The sequence below is a fragment of the Ceratotherium simum genome, chromosome 16 (assembly GCF_057802395.1).
Source record: "Ceratotherium simum simum isolate JZ-2026a chromosome 16, ASM5780239v1, whole genome shotgun sequence".
NCBI lineage: Eukaryota > Metazoa > Chordata > Mammalia > Perissodactyla > Rhinocerotidae > Ceratotherium > Ceratotherium simum.
Window position 1 is genome coordinate 50,149,909 of NC_141915.1, and position 14,589 is coordinate 50,164,497.

At 44.0% G+C, this 14,589-nt stretch overlaps 1 protein-coding gene across 2 annotated transcripts in view; it reads left to right on the forward strand.

Annotated features, from left to right (window-relative positions):
• Positions 1-14,589, forward strand: part of ARSG (arylsulfatase G) — a 109,031-nt gene that overhangs the window by 26,266 nt on the left and 68,176 nt on the right. For both annotated transcript variants that reach the window (XM_087441483.1, XM_087441484.1), the window contains exon 2: positions 13,641-14,419. In XM_087441483.1, the coding sequence (XP_087297609.1) occupies positions 14,202-14,419 (218 nt within the window). In that variant the 5' untranslated portion in view covers positions 13,641-14,201. The remainder of the gene's footprint in view (positions 1-13,640; positions 14,420-14,589) is intronic.

Below are 14,589 nucleotides of genomic sequence, written 5' to 3' on the forward strand. Positions count from 1 at the left end.
TGGCGTGGGCTAGGTGGTGAGCAGGTATGCTGGTGTCAAGTGCCGTGTTACGGCCAGAACTGTACAACTAGGAGCCGCTGAGTAACTGTGCAACCTTGGCGGAGTAACTTCTTAGAGCGTCAATTTCCAAATCTGGAAGATGGGGACAGTGGTGACATTCCCAGAACGGAAAGGTTTAATTTATGATGCTGTAAAGTTCAGATCAAAGTGACTGGCATATGGTAAGCCGTCAGGACCCATCGCTCTTGTTGTTATTTATGGCTTACCACGTCCAATTGCTTACTCCAACACACACCCCTCAAGCGATGCTTTTTAGAGTTGTTCTTCGAAGAATCCGTACCTGATGATATTTAGAAACTGATTTTAATCACTGACATGAAAACAGTGCTAAAACAGGACTGACTGTAAGTTAATCTTTGATATTTAGGATCTTACGGTGCATTAGGACCTGTCACTGCACTCAACATGGAAATGTCATATTTAATTTGACACAGCATCTACTGTACTAAGTAGGAACCTAGGAGTGCAGCTCATCATTTATAACCATCGTTTATGACTCTAAGCAAGTCATGAAAGATCTTGGTGCTTCAGCTCCTTGATTTTAAAAATTAGATAAATATTGCCGGAAGCGCTAGGTGTGAATGAATGATTGGGAAAGTCATATGTGAATATTTGACCGAGTGAAACCACTGGCTGTTGGGAGGGGGTGTAACTGTAATAATAATAATGTATTATCACTATTATTTTTATTAGTATTAATTATACCTATTAATAACATTTTGCATATTTGCTTTGTTCCCAATGCTGTATTAAGTGCCACGTATGTGATCTAATTTTAACCCCATCAGCAACCTTCTGCAGTTGACACACATCCCCATTTTGCAGAGAGAAAAGTTGAGGCACAGAGCACTGAAGGTATTCCCTGGAGGTTTCACAATATTTATAGACACATACTGGCCCTTTTTGCAACTAGAGCTCATCCACAGATGACACTTGCCATCTGTATTTGGATAATGGAGAGGTGGCTGGAAACCCACCCTCTGCCCAGCCTTACCAGCCACAGACCAATGACTCTTGCCCGCCCTGGTTGGGGGCTGGCTTCACCTTGTTCCTTCAATCTTGGTCAGACCAAGCGTGAACACCCCTGCTGTTTTCACTCCTCCAGGGAAAGCAAAGAGAGGGAGAGCACTGCATTACCATGCTAATCAACCCCCGCCCCCCAAACAAAACTAACTCTGTTTACTTCTAAACCCCAACAAAAGAACCTTTGGAGTCTGGAGTACAGAACCAGAAAAATCTGGAAATTAAGTCAAGGGTTCACCTCCCCTCTTAGGCTCTTTTGTTGTGTCTGTTGCAACCCAAGTATCAGTAGAGCCCCTCCAGCCCTTCATTTATAGTGGGCAGGGTTATAATGATGCCCTTAAAATGTCCCTCAACATCTTCTCGGGAAATAAATTGGCTCCCGAGAGCTATCCCCACTGCTCTCTCTTTTCTAGCCGTCTTGCTTAGAGTCATTTGCATGAGAACAGATTCCTTTGTACAAAGTTGGCCTGCTTGTTCTCTGTGGACGTTTAGAGTCCTTCTAGTCTTCACGTTGGGTTGCTAGGCAGATATGACCCTGGCTTGCAAATAAGCTCACTGCATTTACCAGCCCGTGAGAACTTCAACTTGGGGTAAGTAGATTGAGAGGAATCTTGTCTGGAGCTCAGAGAGGAGCAAGCCTGCTTTTAGGGCTGGGTCTTCAGAGCAGCCAGTGAAGAGGGGGAGCATTTGAAGGGGCTTCAACCGGGGCCTTGATTGCCCTCCCATCCACTCTCCACCTTCCTGTCTCTGCAACACCCACCCATTATCTCATGTAAGGGCCTGTGTTCCTGGTGACCCACGTGTATTCAACTGAAGCAAATTTTTGCTTTAAAACTTTAGTATCTGCTTCTCCACACAGCAGAGCACCTCACAATCTTTTCCATCCGGGAATACTGATATTCCAGGTAGATGTGCTGAGTTTATCTTGTGGTTTGTGGGGCCTCTCCCAACCCCTACATTTGACAGCTTGATGGAAGGCAGGGCCCTTCAAATGGGAATGCATACCCTTGGGGGAATTTGAAGGGGTTCTAAGGCACAGATAGTTTTAGGGGAATCAGTTTTCAGAACATCAGCTCTTTCCTAAAGCCGATTTCTCTGAGAACCCACCGTGCTGCAGGCCTGGCGCTTCATTAGCCTTGCGCAGGTGGCCTTTTCCTGCTTAACCAGAGCCAGGATCTTATCAGCGTGCCCTCTCCTGCTAAAATGTCTCAGGGGGGAGTATCGAAATATGGATGTCAAGGAAACTTCCTTTCTTCAAGTCAATATGTCCCATCTCCCTCAGTCCATCTTGTTAAAGATGCTTTTCCAATAAAATTATTGTATGCTCAATAATAATTTGTCAAAATTTATAGTATATGTTGTTTGATTATAAATGATCACTTAGAGTAGTAATTGTGATAGGAACTCAAGTCCAGAAGGGGTTTTTTTTCACACCTAGAGTAAAGTGTGAAAAATTAAATTTCAGGGGCTGGCCTAGTGGCTTAGCAGTTAAGTTCGCACACTCTGCTTCAGCAGCCTGGGGTTCGCCGGTTTGCGTCCTGGGTGCGGACCTGTGCACCGCTCATCAAGCCATGCTGAGGTGGCGTCCCACATAGAAGAACTAGAAGGATGTACAACTAAGATACACGACTATGTACTGGGGCTTTGGGGAGAAAAAGAAAAAAAAGGGAAAAAAGAGGAAGATTGGCAACAGGTGTTAGCTCAGTACCAATCTCCCTAAAAAAAAAAAATTAAATTTCAATTTATACTCAAAGTCTGTATTTCAGAGAAATAGGATAAGGTAATTAAGTACGTTTAAACCTAAAAGTATATTGTATTGAGATGGAATGGAAATGCAGTTTTGAAAAAAAGAGAAAGAAATGATAGAAAATTATTTCTGACCTAAGGAGAAATGTTCTCATGTAATTTTTAAAGGAATGATGGTGGTTTTTCAAATTGCTCTGGTGTTTATATTACATTGGATATATTTAAAAGAGTGGTTTGATAGTTTTATTATAAAAGTCTACATTTACAGATTCAATTGAAATGATGTCTTTTGCCACTAATTTAAAGTTACAATGAAACATTGAAGATAACTTAAACCTGTGTGAGGGTGGTATGGACTGAATGTCTGTCCCCCCTGCCCCCACCCCCAAATTAATATGTTGAAGCCTTAACCCCCAGTGTGACAGTATTTGGAGATGGGGCCTTTGGGAGGAATTAGATTAAGTCATGAGGGTGGGGCCCTCATGATGAGATTAGTGTCCTTATAAGAAGGGGAAGATAGAAATCTCTCTCTCTCTGTGAGAGCACACACTGAGAAAAGGCGTGTGAGCACACAGCAAGAAGGCAGCTGTCTGCAAGCCAGGAAGAGAGCCCTCACCAGAACCCAGCCATGCTGGCAGCCCGACCTCAGACTTCCAGCCACCAGACCTGTGAGAAAATAAATTTCGATTGTTTAAGCCACCTGGTCTATGATATTTTGTTATGGCAGCTGATTGATATGGACCAGGTTTATTGTTTTTCGAAATTCTTTTATGGGATGCCTAAGCAAAACAATTTGCAGGCCAGTGAGTATGGTCCATAATAATATGAGGCCAAGAAAGATGTGGTCCCTACCCTCAGGGGTTAAGTTCTGGGGAGATAAAACAAACCCAAGAGTCACCATAGTGGAGCGTGCAAGGCCAGGTAGGGGCTGTATAATGGAGAGGTACGATGTAAGATGCTATAAATGTAGGAAGCCAGTGAGCATGGGCTCTGGAGCCTGACTCAGCTCTGCCCTCACTAGCTATGTCACCTTAGGCAAATTACTTAACCTCTCTCTACCTCATTCGGCTCATCCAAGAAGAGGGGGTAATAATAATAACACCTACTGCATAGGGTTGTTGTGTGGGGGGCTCCGTGCTGTGTTGCTAGGTTAACTGAGTTAGCAATGTTTAAGGGGCTTAGCAGCTTAGCGCTATGCTTGGCTCACGATGAGGCCCTGTAACTCTTGGCTGGGGGATTGAGGAGGATGGAGATCAGTGAGGCGTAGAACAGGCAGAAAGACCTTGCAAAGACTGGCAAGGGGGAGGGGGAGGGTGAAAAGCATGAGAGGATGGCAGGAGGCAAGAGAGAGCATGCTGGATTTGGGGACCGGGATGTCACCTCCCCACCCAGGAGGCAGGGGCCTCCGGCGATCTGACTTCTACAATGCCTGGTTACTATGGGTGCAGTGTTGATGATGTATCACTGGGTGTGTCTCATTCACTCTGGAGTAAGTTTTATTTGATTTCAACACTGATATTTGCAGACTTCTCAGTCTTCACAGTTTACTGCTCCTATAGTCTTGTCATCCTCTTATTACTTAAAAAAAAAAAGAGAACATCACCTCGAGGAGGCCTCTATAAATATCTCAAGCCTATTGCAAAAGTCCTAAAAACAACAAAACAAAAATCAAAATTCTCCCAACAAAGTGATTTTAATCACCTTGTTTTTAGGAGTAAATTTTATGACACAGTTGTGGGTCATGAAATGTAATTGGAAATGTTGGAAAGTGCTGTGTATGGGACCACTGGATTTGGCCCCGGTTAAATCAGGCTTTCTTTGAATAATTGTTGAAGTTGCTTCACCGTTCGTGTTCCTCAAGGCCAAGAAATAAAAACCTGCTTCCCTGCTATGTTTCTTGCCTGAAGGGAGATGCTGGCTTTCTCCATCTTGTCTAAACACGCACAGCCTGTCGTGCTGCTCCCTGGGATAATACATGGTGTTAAGCTCCTATTTTAACCCTTTAGGACCAGTACATCCTTGCGTTTCCAGATGGCTAGAGGGGTGCTCCGGGACTGTGTTATGGAGGCCAGGAGGGACCCTGCCCTGCCGTGGTCAGTGGAGGGCTCTGCCCTCCTTAGGTGAGCCTGAATGCTTAGTAGGGGTACATGGTGGGACTGGGTACAGGGAGCATCCGTCCCTCCATCCCACACCCACTGTTCCTCGATCCGGGCAGCCTCTGCTCATCACAGCCCACTCATGAGCACTCGTGAGCGTTTCCCAGGCCACAAAACCACACCCCAGAGGATGTGGTCCCTCCTCTCAGAGTGTTTACTGTCTAGTTCAGAAGACAGGACACGTGTGATTATTACCTAAAGCAGCATTTCAACAAGTGTACTTTTACAAGTGAGAATCTCGGAGGAAGGAGAACTTAGACAAGTCATCTGAGGTTAGGGAAGTGATGAGATGGAGCTGAGCTTTTGGGGTGGGGCAGAGCAGGCTCGGCCATAGTTGTTGATGTTAGATGCATTCATCCAGCAAGTACTGGTTAAACACCCTCTGGGCTGGGTACCGGGATTATGCAGTGCATAGAACAGATATTTATCCCAGCCCTTATGGAATTTGCATCCTAGAATTGTGGACTTTTCTTGCTGGAGCACCTAGCCTAGTGTCATGGACAAATAGTTCTTTTGGATATATCTGATATTGAAATGTAATTCCCACTTTCAATTAGTGTCAGCAAAGGGGGATTTTCCTAGCACCCACCCTACACCTTGACTTGACCTCATACTGTTGTATTATCCGAAATCAGATTTGCTGGTAGGCAACGTACTCCAAGGACCATGCCAGCTGTCACCAGAATCTGTCCAGGTAGAGAGATCTGGCTCAGGTTTAGCCAGAATGGCACAGACAGCCATGGGGTTGTGTGACAAGGAACTATAGTTTGGAGCTTTGGAAACGCAAATCAGAATGACTCTTCACTTTCACTTTGGCATTGTTGGTGACCATGGTGTTCGTAGCTCCTACCCTCTCCGGGTTCAGAATCTAGCAGCAGAGCGAGCAGACCAACAGTTATAACAAAAACCCAGCCAATAGCTGTGGGGAGTCTGGATTTCACCATCTACACTCAGAAAAGTTTTGCTTAATATTAATTTTAGTGACGCTTTGGGCTTGCATAGTTCTTTTTCAAAGTTTTCTAGTATTTGTTATCTTTTTATCCTCCAAACGTTTGAGAGATGGAATAACAGTAGCCAACATTTCTGAGCACTTACCGAGAGTAGACGTGTGTTGGATTATTTCCTTCTCACATTGTGTTTGCGGTGGAGGAAGTTTACTATGGCTCTACATTTCAGGTCAGTGGGGAAACTGAGAGAAACAGAGAGACTTTGTAACTTATCCACGGTCACAAAGCCAGCGAATGACTATGCTGAATTCTGGACACACATTCTTCTGGAAACAGGTCAACACACCCCCGAAAGGCAATTTGCCAAGTAACTGCTTCACTGGATTGAGCATTTTTTCCCCCAAGTTTTGGTCTGACCTCTACTTCTGCCCCTGCCTCTGCCTCAGAGGTTCTCAGATAAAACTTAGCTGGAATCTGTCTCAGTTGGTTTGAGCTGCCATAACATACCGCAAACTGGGTGGCTTAAACAACAGAACTTTATTTTTTTTTTTTATTTTTCTTTTTTCCTGAGGAAGATTCACCTTGAGCTAACATCTGTGCCAGTCTTCCTCCACTTTGTGTGTGGGTCACTGTCACAGCATGGCTGATGAGCAGTGTATGTCCGTGCCAGGGATCTGAACCCGAGAACCCAGGCCGCTAAAGTGGAGCACACCGAACTCAACCACCACACAATGGGGCTGGCCCCACCGACGGCAGAACATTATTTCTCACAGTTCTGGAGGCTGGGAAGTCTAAGATCCACAAGCCGGTGGATTTGGATCCTGGTGAGAGTTCTCTTCCTGCTTGCAGACAGCCGCCTTCTTGCTGTGTCTTCACTTGTAAGAGAGAGAACAAGTGCTCTCCTATCTCTTCTTATCAGGGCACTAATCCCATCATGAGGGCCCTGCTCTCAGGACCTCCTCCAAACCTAGTGACCTCTCAAAGGCCCCTTCTCAAATACCATCACACTGGGACTTTGGGCTTCAACGTATGAATTTTGGGAGGATGCAACATTCAGTCTGTAACAGAATCTAACATATTTCGTTTTAGAGGTGGAACAGATCCAGGGAAAGGATAAGTCTGCAAAAATAGAAAAGATAGCATGTAGCATTTGATAGAAAGTTCCCTATTCTCCTGCAAAAATGACAGGAAAAAAAATGAAACTTTGACACATGAACCACTGATCAATCTTAACATGACAGGGAGAAAAATAAGATGTATGGGGTGGGCCTGCCAAAACATCACACCTGAATCTGATCTCACCTCTAGATCTGCAAACCAGTTTACAGGGAAGAAGGGGGTCCAGGGAACATTTTAAATGACACCATGGGGTACGATCAGTCAGATCCAAAATTTGAAAAATTTTATAGGACAAACAACCAAATTTATTTACAAATATATTGTAGGGAAGAGAGAGGAGGAACTTACATAAATGAAAAGAGAAGAGATACAAGAACCAAATTCAATGTGTAGTGGACTGTAGACCCTGATCAGAACAAACCAACTGTAAAAAACAGCCATTGATGAGACAATGGAAGACATTTACACACTGATTGGATTTTTGATGATACTAACAAATTATTGTTAATTTTAAAAAGGGGCTATTAATAGAATTGTAGTTATATTTAAAAATAATTCTTATCTTTTAGAGAACCATATAGAAATGTGTATGGATGAAATTACATGATATCTGACGTTTGCTTCAGAACAATCCAATGTATGTGGAGGAGGGCAAGGGAAATAGAAGGGGAGACAGATGAAGCCCGGCTGGCCGTACGTTGATTATTGTTGAGTCTAGATGTTGGGTAGCTATGCATGAGTTTCTCAACTTTTGTATGTTTGACAACTTCCAGAATAAAATGGTTAATAAATAATAAGTAAATACAACTTTGGGGCCGGCCCCATGGCTTAGCGGTTAAGTGCACGCGCTCCGCTGCTGGCGGCCCGGGTTCGGATCCCGGGCGCGCACTGACGCACCACTTCTCTGGCCACGCTGAGGCCGCGTCCCACATACAGCAGCTAGAAGGATGTGCAGCTGTGACATACAACTATCTACTGGGGCTTTGGGGGAAAAATAAATAAATATAAATTAAAAAAAAATAATACAACTTTGTAAAAAGTCCTTAAAAAATTGGCAAACAGGCTTTCAAGGAGTGGATTGCAGGTAATTCACTCTGAGCCCTTTCTACTTGACCACACCCCTCATGAGTCTTCTTCTCAAGTGGAAGATAGAATTTTAGAGAAAGGATGTTATTCAGAGGCCCATCTACTCTCTCTGTTTTTCTGACCTGTGTTCAAGGACCCAGCTATACTTTCTGCAGGGCTACTGAGTTTTCAGATACATGGCATGATGCCACCTCTGCCCTCCCAAATTGGCTCCTGCCACATGGCTTCCTTCTGTGACAGTCCCAACAGGTGGTTCTAGCCTAAAGCCAGGCAGGATGTCATATGCCCCCTGTGGATGAGTATCCTGGCGTTGTTGGGTTCACAGAAGTGATATTCCCAACAACAGGCTCTGGCTTGAGGTTTTTACGCTTAAAAAAAAAAAAAGCATGTTAATTATCTAAGTGGAATTGCTGTCCAGCCTGGATAGAGGCAATCAATCAAAGATTTCCTTTGCTCCAGTTATAAGTAAGTCCTGGGGATGTAACATACAACGTGATGACTATAGTTAACACTGCTATATGGCTAAGAGAGTAGATCCTAAAGGTTCTCATCACAAGGGAAAAATCATTCTGTCTCTTTTTTTTCTTGTACCTATATGAAATGATGGACGTTAACGAAACTTACTGTGGTAATCATTTTGCAGTATATGTTAAGTGAAGTCGTTATGCTGTGCACCTTAAACGTATAAAGTGCTGTATGTCAATAAAACTAAAAGAAAAAATATAATAGAAAAAAAAGATTTCCGTCTCATCTTCTGTTGAGCTAAGACTGAGGTCCCCCAGATACACTCTAAGAAAGCAATCTTTCCGAGTTGGGCCAGTCCCAAACTGACTTGTTTGGGTCTAGGGGCACAGGAAGGGGCCACAAGGATGTTTATTACACACAGATATTAAAAGCCTGAAAGCCCTCCTTCCTGGCTACCATGGTAACTGGATTCTCCTCTCCACTTGGGCCTGGATTAGGATGACGAAAAATTTAAGGACGTGCTCGCTGTCAGTCATGTGAGTGTGGGATGGGCTCCGGGGAGGGTGTGCCACTCCTCAAATTTCATGCCTACGGCACTTGGCTTGCCTCACCCCAGCGCTGTCTCTCACCTGGACTCACCTGGACTGATGCAGTGGACTCCTAACTCCTCAGCTTTTTCTCTCACCTGACACCCTGCAGCACACTTGTTTATTCTCTGCAGAGGAGCCAGAGGGACTCTGTTATGATGTGAGTCAGAACTCGCTGCTCTGGCTTGAAGCCTCCTCTAGCCTCCCCTCTTGCTCAGTGAGAGCCTGTCTTCCTCTTGACTCCATTTAGTCTTTACCCTTCCCCACTCCACTGTTTCTACGGTGGCTTCTTTGTTGCCCTTCACGCGAGCTCACGCTTTGCCCTCACTGATTTCTCTGCCGGCCATACCTTTCTGACATAACTTCCGACAGCTGCCGAGCTTCCTCCCCTCTCTCCTACAGGTCCTTATAGAAAGATCACCTTTCCAGTGAGGTCATCCCTGACCTTCTCTAACTTTGCACCTGCTCCCCGCACCACTCCTGATCCCCTTCCTGATCTGATTTTCCCCCTGAAATTGTATTTTACTCATTTCCTTTCTTCCCCCCACAGGAAAGGAAGCAGCGTGAGGGCAGGGGTTTGGGGGTTTCAATCACTGCTGCGTGCACGGCGCCTAGAACGGGACGTGTCCTCAGTCCACGCTTGCTGGGTGGATGACAATGCGTGGGGGAATCATTCCAGACTGCAGGTGGGCAGCTGCTGCCCCAGGCGCCTCCTGCCGGCCCCGCGTGACTGCTGGCCCCAGCCAGCGCCGAGGCCGTGTTCTGATTTGGCGGGTGAAACAACAGTGCTCTGCAACCAGAGATCACACTCCCCCTGTGCCTTTGTCTTTTTTGGCCTCAGCTCATCAGAAGCTTTGTCTCTGGAAAACCAACAGAGCCCTCTGCCAGAAAGGTCTGCCGACTTTCTTGTTATTTCAGCTGTTTTCAAGGCTCTCTAAGGCTGGTTGGCCACAGGGAGGCCCACGGGGAGCCAGGGTCAGGTGATGGACTTCAGACACCGCAAAGAGCATCTTCAGGTTGCCTCGCCCCATCTGCTCCTCAGCCCTTCCTGCCGACAGCCACCTGTTGGTCATTTTGCTGCTTATGAGTGCCTTGACCCAGACGTAAGCCTGGAGCCTGAAGGGAGCTCAAACTTTGGTAGACGCGGTAGCCCTGCTTTAGAACAAGGGTCGGAGAGAAGAACACGAATCATTGCTAAATCTGATTGGCAACTAACATTCACTCTCCTGCTGCCTGAGGAGCACTGAGATGTGGGCAGGGGTTCATACTTGTGCTCAACGAGGATCCCTTCCAGTCAGTTCTGCTTGGATGGAACAGATGGGCCTTCCTTGTGAGGTTTATTGAGTAACGGGGTCAGGGACCTTCTAGCCCAGTGGAAGGAGGGGTGAATGCTGTATTTGCCAAAGACTCCCACTTTCTTCCTCAGCCCAGAGGAGTTCTCCTTGCCTGTGTCCACTCTCCGTTCTAAGAGGGGGAGGGAGATGTGTAATGAAAAAGTTGGGAAAGTAACCTCAGATTAGGGACTGAACTCAAAGTCTCAGCTTGGATCTTTTAAAAAATTCCCCCCAGCTTTATTGAGGTATAATCTACAAATAAAAATTCTATATACTTACCGGGTACAACACGATATTTTGATATATGTATACATTGTGAAATGATTACCACAATCAAGGTAATGAACACATCCATTGCTTCACGTAGTTACCTTTTTAATTTTTTTGTGGTGAGAACATTTAAGATCTACTCTCTTAGCAAGTTTCAAGTATATAATACAGTATTATTAACTATAGTAATTAGATCTCCAAAAATTATTCATTCTGCATAACTGAAAGTTTCTGTCCTTTGACCAACATCTCCCCATTTGCCTGACCTTTCAGCCCTGGCAACAACCATTCTACTCTCTGCTTCTATAAGTACAACTTTTTTAGATTCCACATGTAGGTGAGATTATGCAGTATTTGTATTTCTGTGCCTGGCTTATTTCACTTAGCATAATGTCCTCCAGGTTCATCCATGTTGTTGGAAATGACAGGATTTCCTTCTTTTTAAAGGCTGAATAATATTCCATTGTTTAGATATATTATATATATACAGCACATTTTCTTTATCCATTCATCCATCGATGGACATTTAGGTTAATTCCGTATCTTGGCTATTGTGAATAATGTTGCAATAAACATGGGGGTGCAGATATGTCTTCAAGATACTGATTTCATTTCCTTTGGATAAATACCTAGAAGTGAAATTGCTGAATCATATGGTCATTCTGTTTTTAATTTTTTGAGGAAACTCCATACTGTTTTCCATAACATCAGCTTGGATCTTATCAAGGTCCATGTCTTGGAGTCCATTCTTTGAATGTCTGGCTTGCCTTTTCCCTTTAGTTAAAAAAAATAAATGGGGAAAGAATTAAACGTCTCCCTGGAGGTGTGGGCGTGAAGGATAATGCAATGGTGTACTAGCTAAGTTAGCTTATTTCCATTCTATGAAAAATTTAAGTATTAATGATTCTCTTTGAAAATCCTCAAAGGAATATTTTATCATAGAACTGTTAAGAAAAACAATCTGTTTATTTATGTTCTCATCTTAAAATTAAGTTCTTTCTTAAGTGAATTTTTTTCCCTGAAGTCTTTTGTGTTGGATCATTCTGAAATAGATTATGGCTGAAGAATGAGGCCACTTAGTTTAGTGGCTTACTTAGTTTGGAACAAACTAAGTAGCTTTAAGGAGAAAAGCCTCCTGTGATTGTTGCTGATGGTCAGAAGCCAGTAGAATGAGGCTAAGAACCAACCGGCAGGTCAACAAGTGTTTGTTAGGCAGCCTCCTTGTGCAAAGGTTCTTTCTTCTAGAAAAAGAGAAGTCTTTTGGGCCTCAAGAACAACAAATACGAATTGAATCTAACTGAGTTTGAAATAATAACTCTCCTTTTGGAAAACGGAAGAATTTGCATTTCTGAACAATTGATTCATTGGCCTGCAGATGACCATGGCTGTTTACTTGGACTTCCTTTTATTTTGATTAAGTGCGTTGCCCATCCTTTTGAGTTTATCTAGGTCTTCCAGAATTTACATACCTCCAACCACCCCCATCCACTTGGCTTGGCTGTTGGGTTGGCTGGCTGACTTTGTCAGCTCTGCATTCCTTCCTTGAGGGCAGGAATATACAACTGGAAATAGCATCTGTCATACCCCCAGCCCTAGTAGCATCTTTATATCTTACAAATTAGTTCTCCTTTAATCCTCTCCATGGGTTGGGTGTTCAACTGAAGTTTTTATTTGGTACAGAATTTCAAGTCTGTGTCTCCTTACTAACCTTGTAAATTTAGGGCTTTTAAGTGAACTACAGGTAATATGGTTTTATTCTATGGTTTCCATTTGCAACTTGCAGTTGAAAGCATAACCTTTAATTCCTGTCTTTCAAAACTCAACTGGGTTTATTGCTTTTTTGTTTATCCACTGAAGCTGAATCATCTCCAGTTAGGTAAGCATCAGTTAGGTTAATTATCTCCGGTTAGGTTAGTTTTCTTCTAGGACCAGAATCATGAGGTTTTTGTTTTCTAAGCATCTTGCTACTCAAAGTGTGATCCGAGGACTAGCAGTCTAGGCCTCACCAGGGAGCTTGTTAGAAATACAGATCCCAGGCCCCAGTCTTACCTACTGAATCTGCATTTTAATCGCCAGCTGATTTGTATGTACATCCAAGTGTAAGAAGCCCTGGTTGAGCACATAGTTAGATTTTCTTATTAAAAATTACATTGTCAAGTTGTAAAGGGACACATTTCCATTAAAAAATTCTTTTGAAATTTTTTCTAACATTTTATTATGAAACATTTCAATCATACAGCAAAATTGAAAGAGTTCTACAGTGAGCTCCCGTAGAATCTCCATCTAGATTCTGCCATTAACTTTTTTCTTACATTTCCTTTTTTCCCAAGTTAATTTCTATCAAGAATTTTATATAGACATGTTAGTTTACAGCATGACTGTTAGAAAGGAAGTATGGGTGTCACTCATGTCTTAGAGGAAGTTAGGGTCTCACCCTTTCTTCTAGAATCCTCAATGGGTTTGATAAGATCACAATTAATTTAGGAATTTCTTGTGAGTCAGAGAAGCATGGTGGGGTGGGAGTGGGGAGCACTGAGATTTTGCAGAGTTGGGTGCTGGCCCTTACTCCATCCAGAACTCTGGGCCTCCATATTCTCATCTATGAAGTGAGTGGGTTGAGTATCATCATCTCCAGTGTTACTTCCAACCCTGTGATTATAGATCCGTTGCAAATATTATTGGCATCACTATTTCTCAGGTGGAGAAACTGATGAACCAGTTGAATATTTGAATAAGAAGGAAAACATGTGTTGGCATGGAAAAGTGATTATTTCCTAAGCTACTGAGGAAAACACAGCTGCACTGGCAGTTTTAACTCTGTTTTCTTGTCAATTTTTGTTCTTTTAGGAAATCTTAGAGAAATATGAAGTCCTTAATCATCTGGAACTCAGAAACTCATTCGAGGCTGACTGTGGTTTCTAGAACATCCAGGTGTTCTGCAGATGTGAGCATTTATCCTGCACTCACCAGCTGGAGTCCTGAACAGGTGCAAGGCTTGTGTTTCGGCTCCAACATCCCTGAGCGCAGAGGGCTCATTTTCTAAGTGGCCAAAGAGCAGTTGTTGACACTGATGTCTGGTTGCCGTGCACAACCAGGGACCCTACAGAGCTGCAGTGGGGAAAGCCAGATTCGAGGCTGCAAGTTTCCTGACTCTTTTGAATTAGGATTCCAGATGGGGGCCCCATTTCTGTAGCCCCCACCACCCCTGTAGGCACCACCGCCACCGCCACCATCGCCACCACCACCACCACCACCACCACCACCACCACCAGCAGTGTCTTCTTGCAAACTCCACTACTGCTCTCCAGGGACTCCCGGCATTGAAAGTGAGCAGAAGGGAGCTCTTAGAGAAGTCTCTAGCTGTGGCCCACCATCACTCCAGACACCCAGAATCCTCCCTTTACCGCCATGGGCTGGCTTTTTCTAAAGGTTTTGTTGGTGGGGGTGAGTTTCTCGGGATGTCTTTATCCTCTTGTGGATTTTTGCTTCAGTGGGGAAACAAGAGGCCAGAAACCGAATTTCGTGATCATTTTGGCAGATGACATGGGGTGGGGTGACCTGGGAGCAAACTGGGCAGAAACGAAGGACACTGTCAACCTTGATAAGATGGCTGCAGAAGGAATGAGGTGAGTATTGAAGATGCCAAGCCAGCATCTCTTTGGATGTCTTACCCTGACTCTTCTGGGGGGAAGGGGCAGCGTAAAGCACTTAAAGAGCAATTGATGGGTCCATGTTGATTTAATTAATTGATTAACTCAATTTGAAGCCAGTACAGCATCATGAAGAAATTCACCTA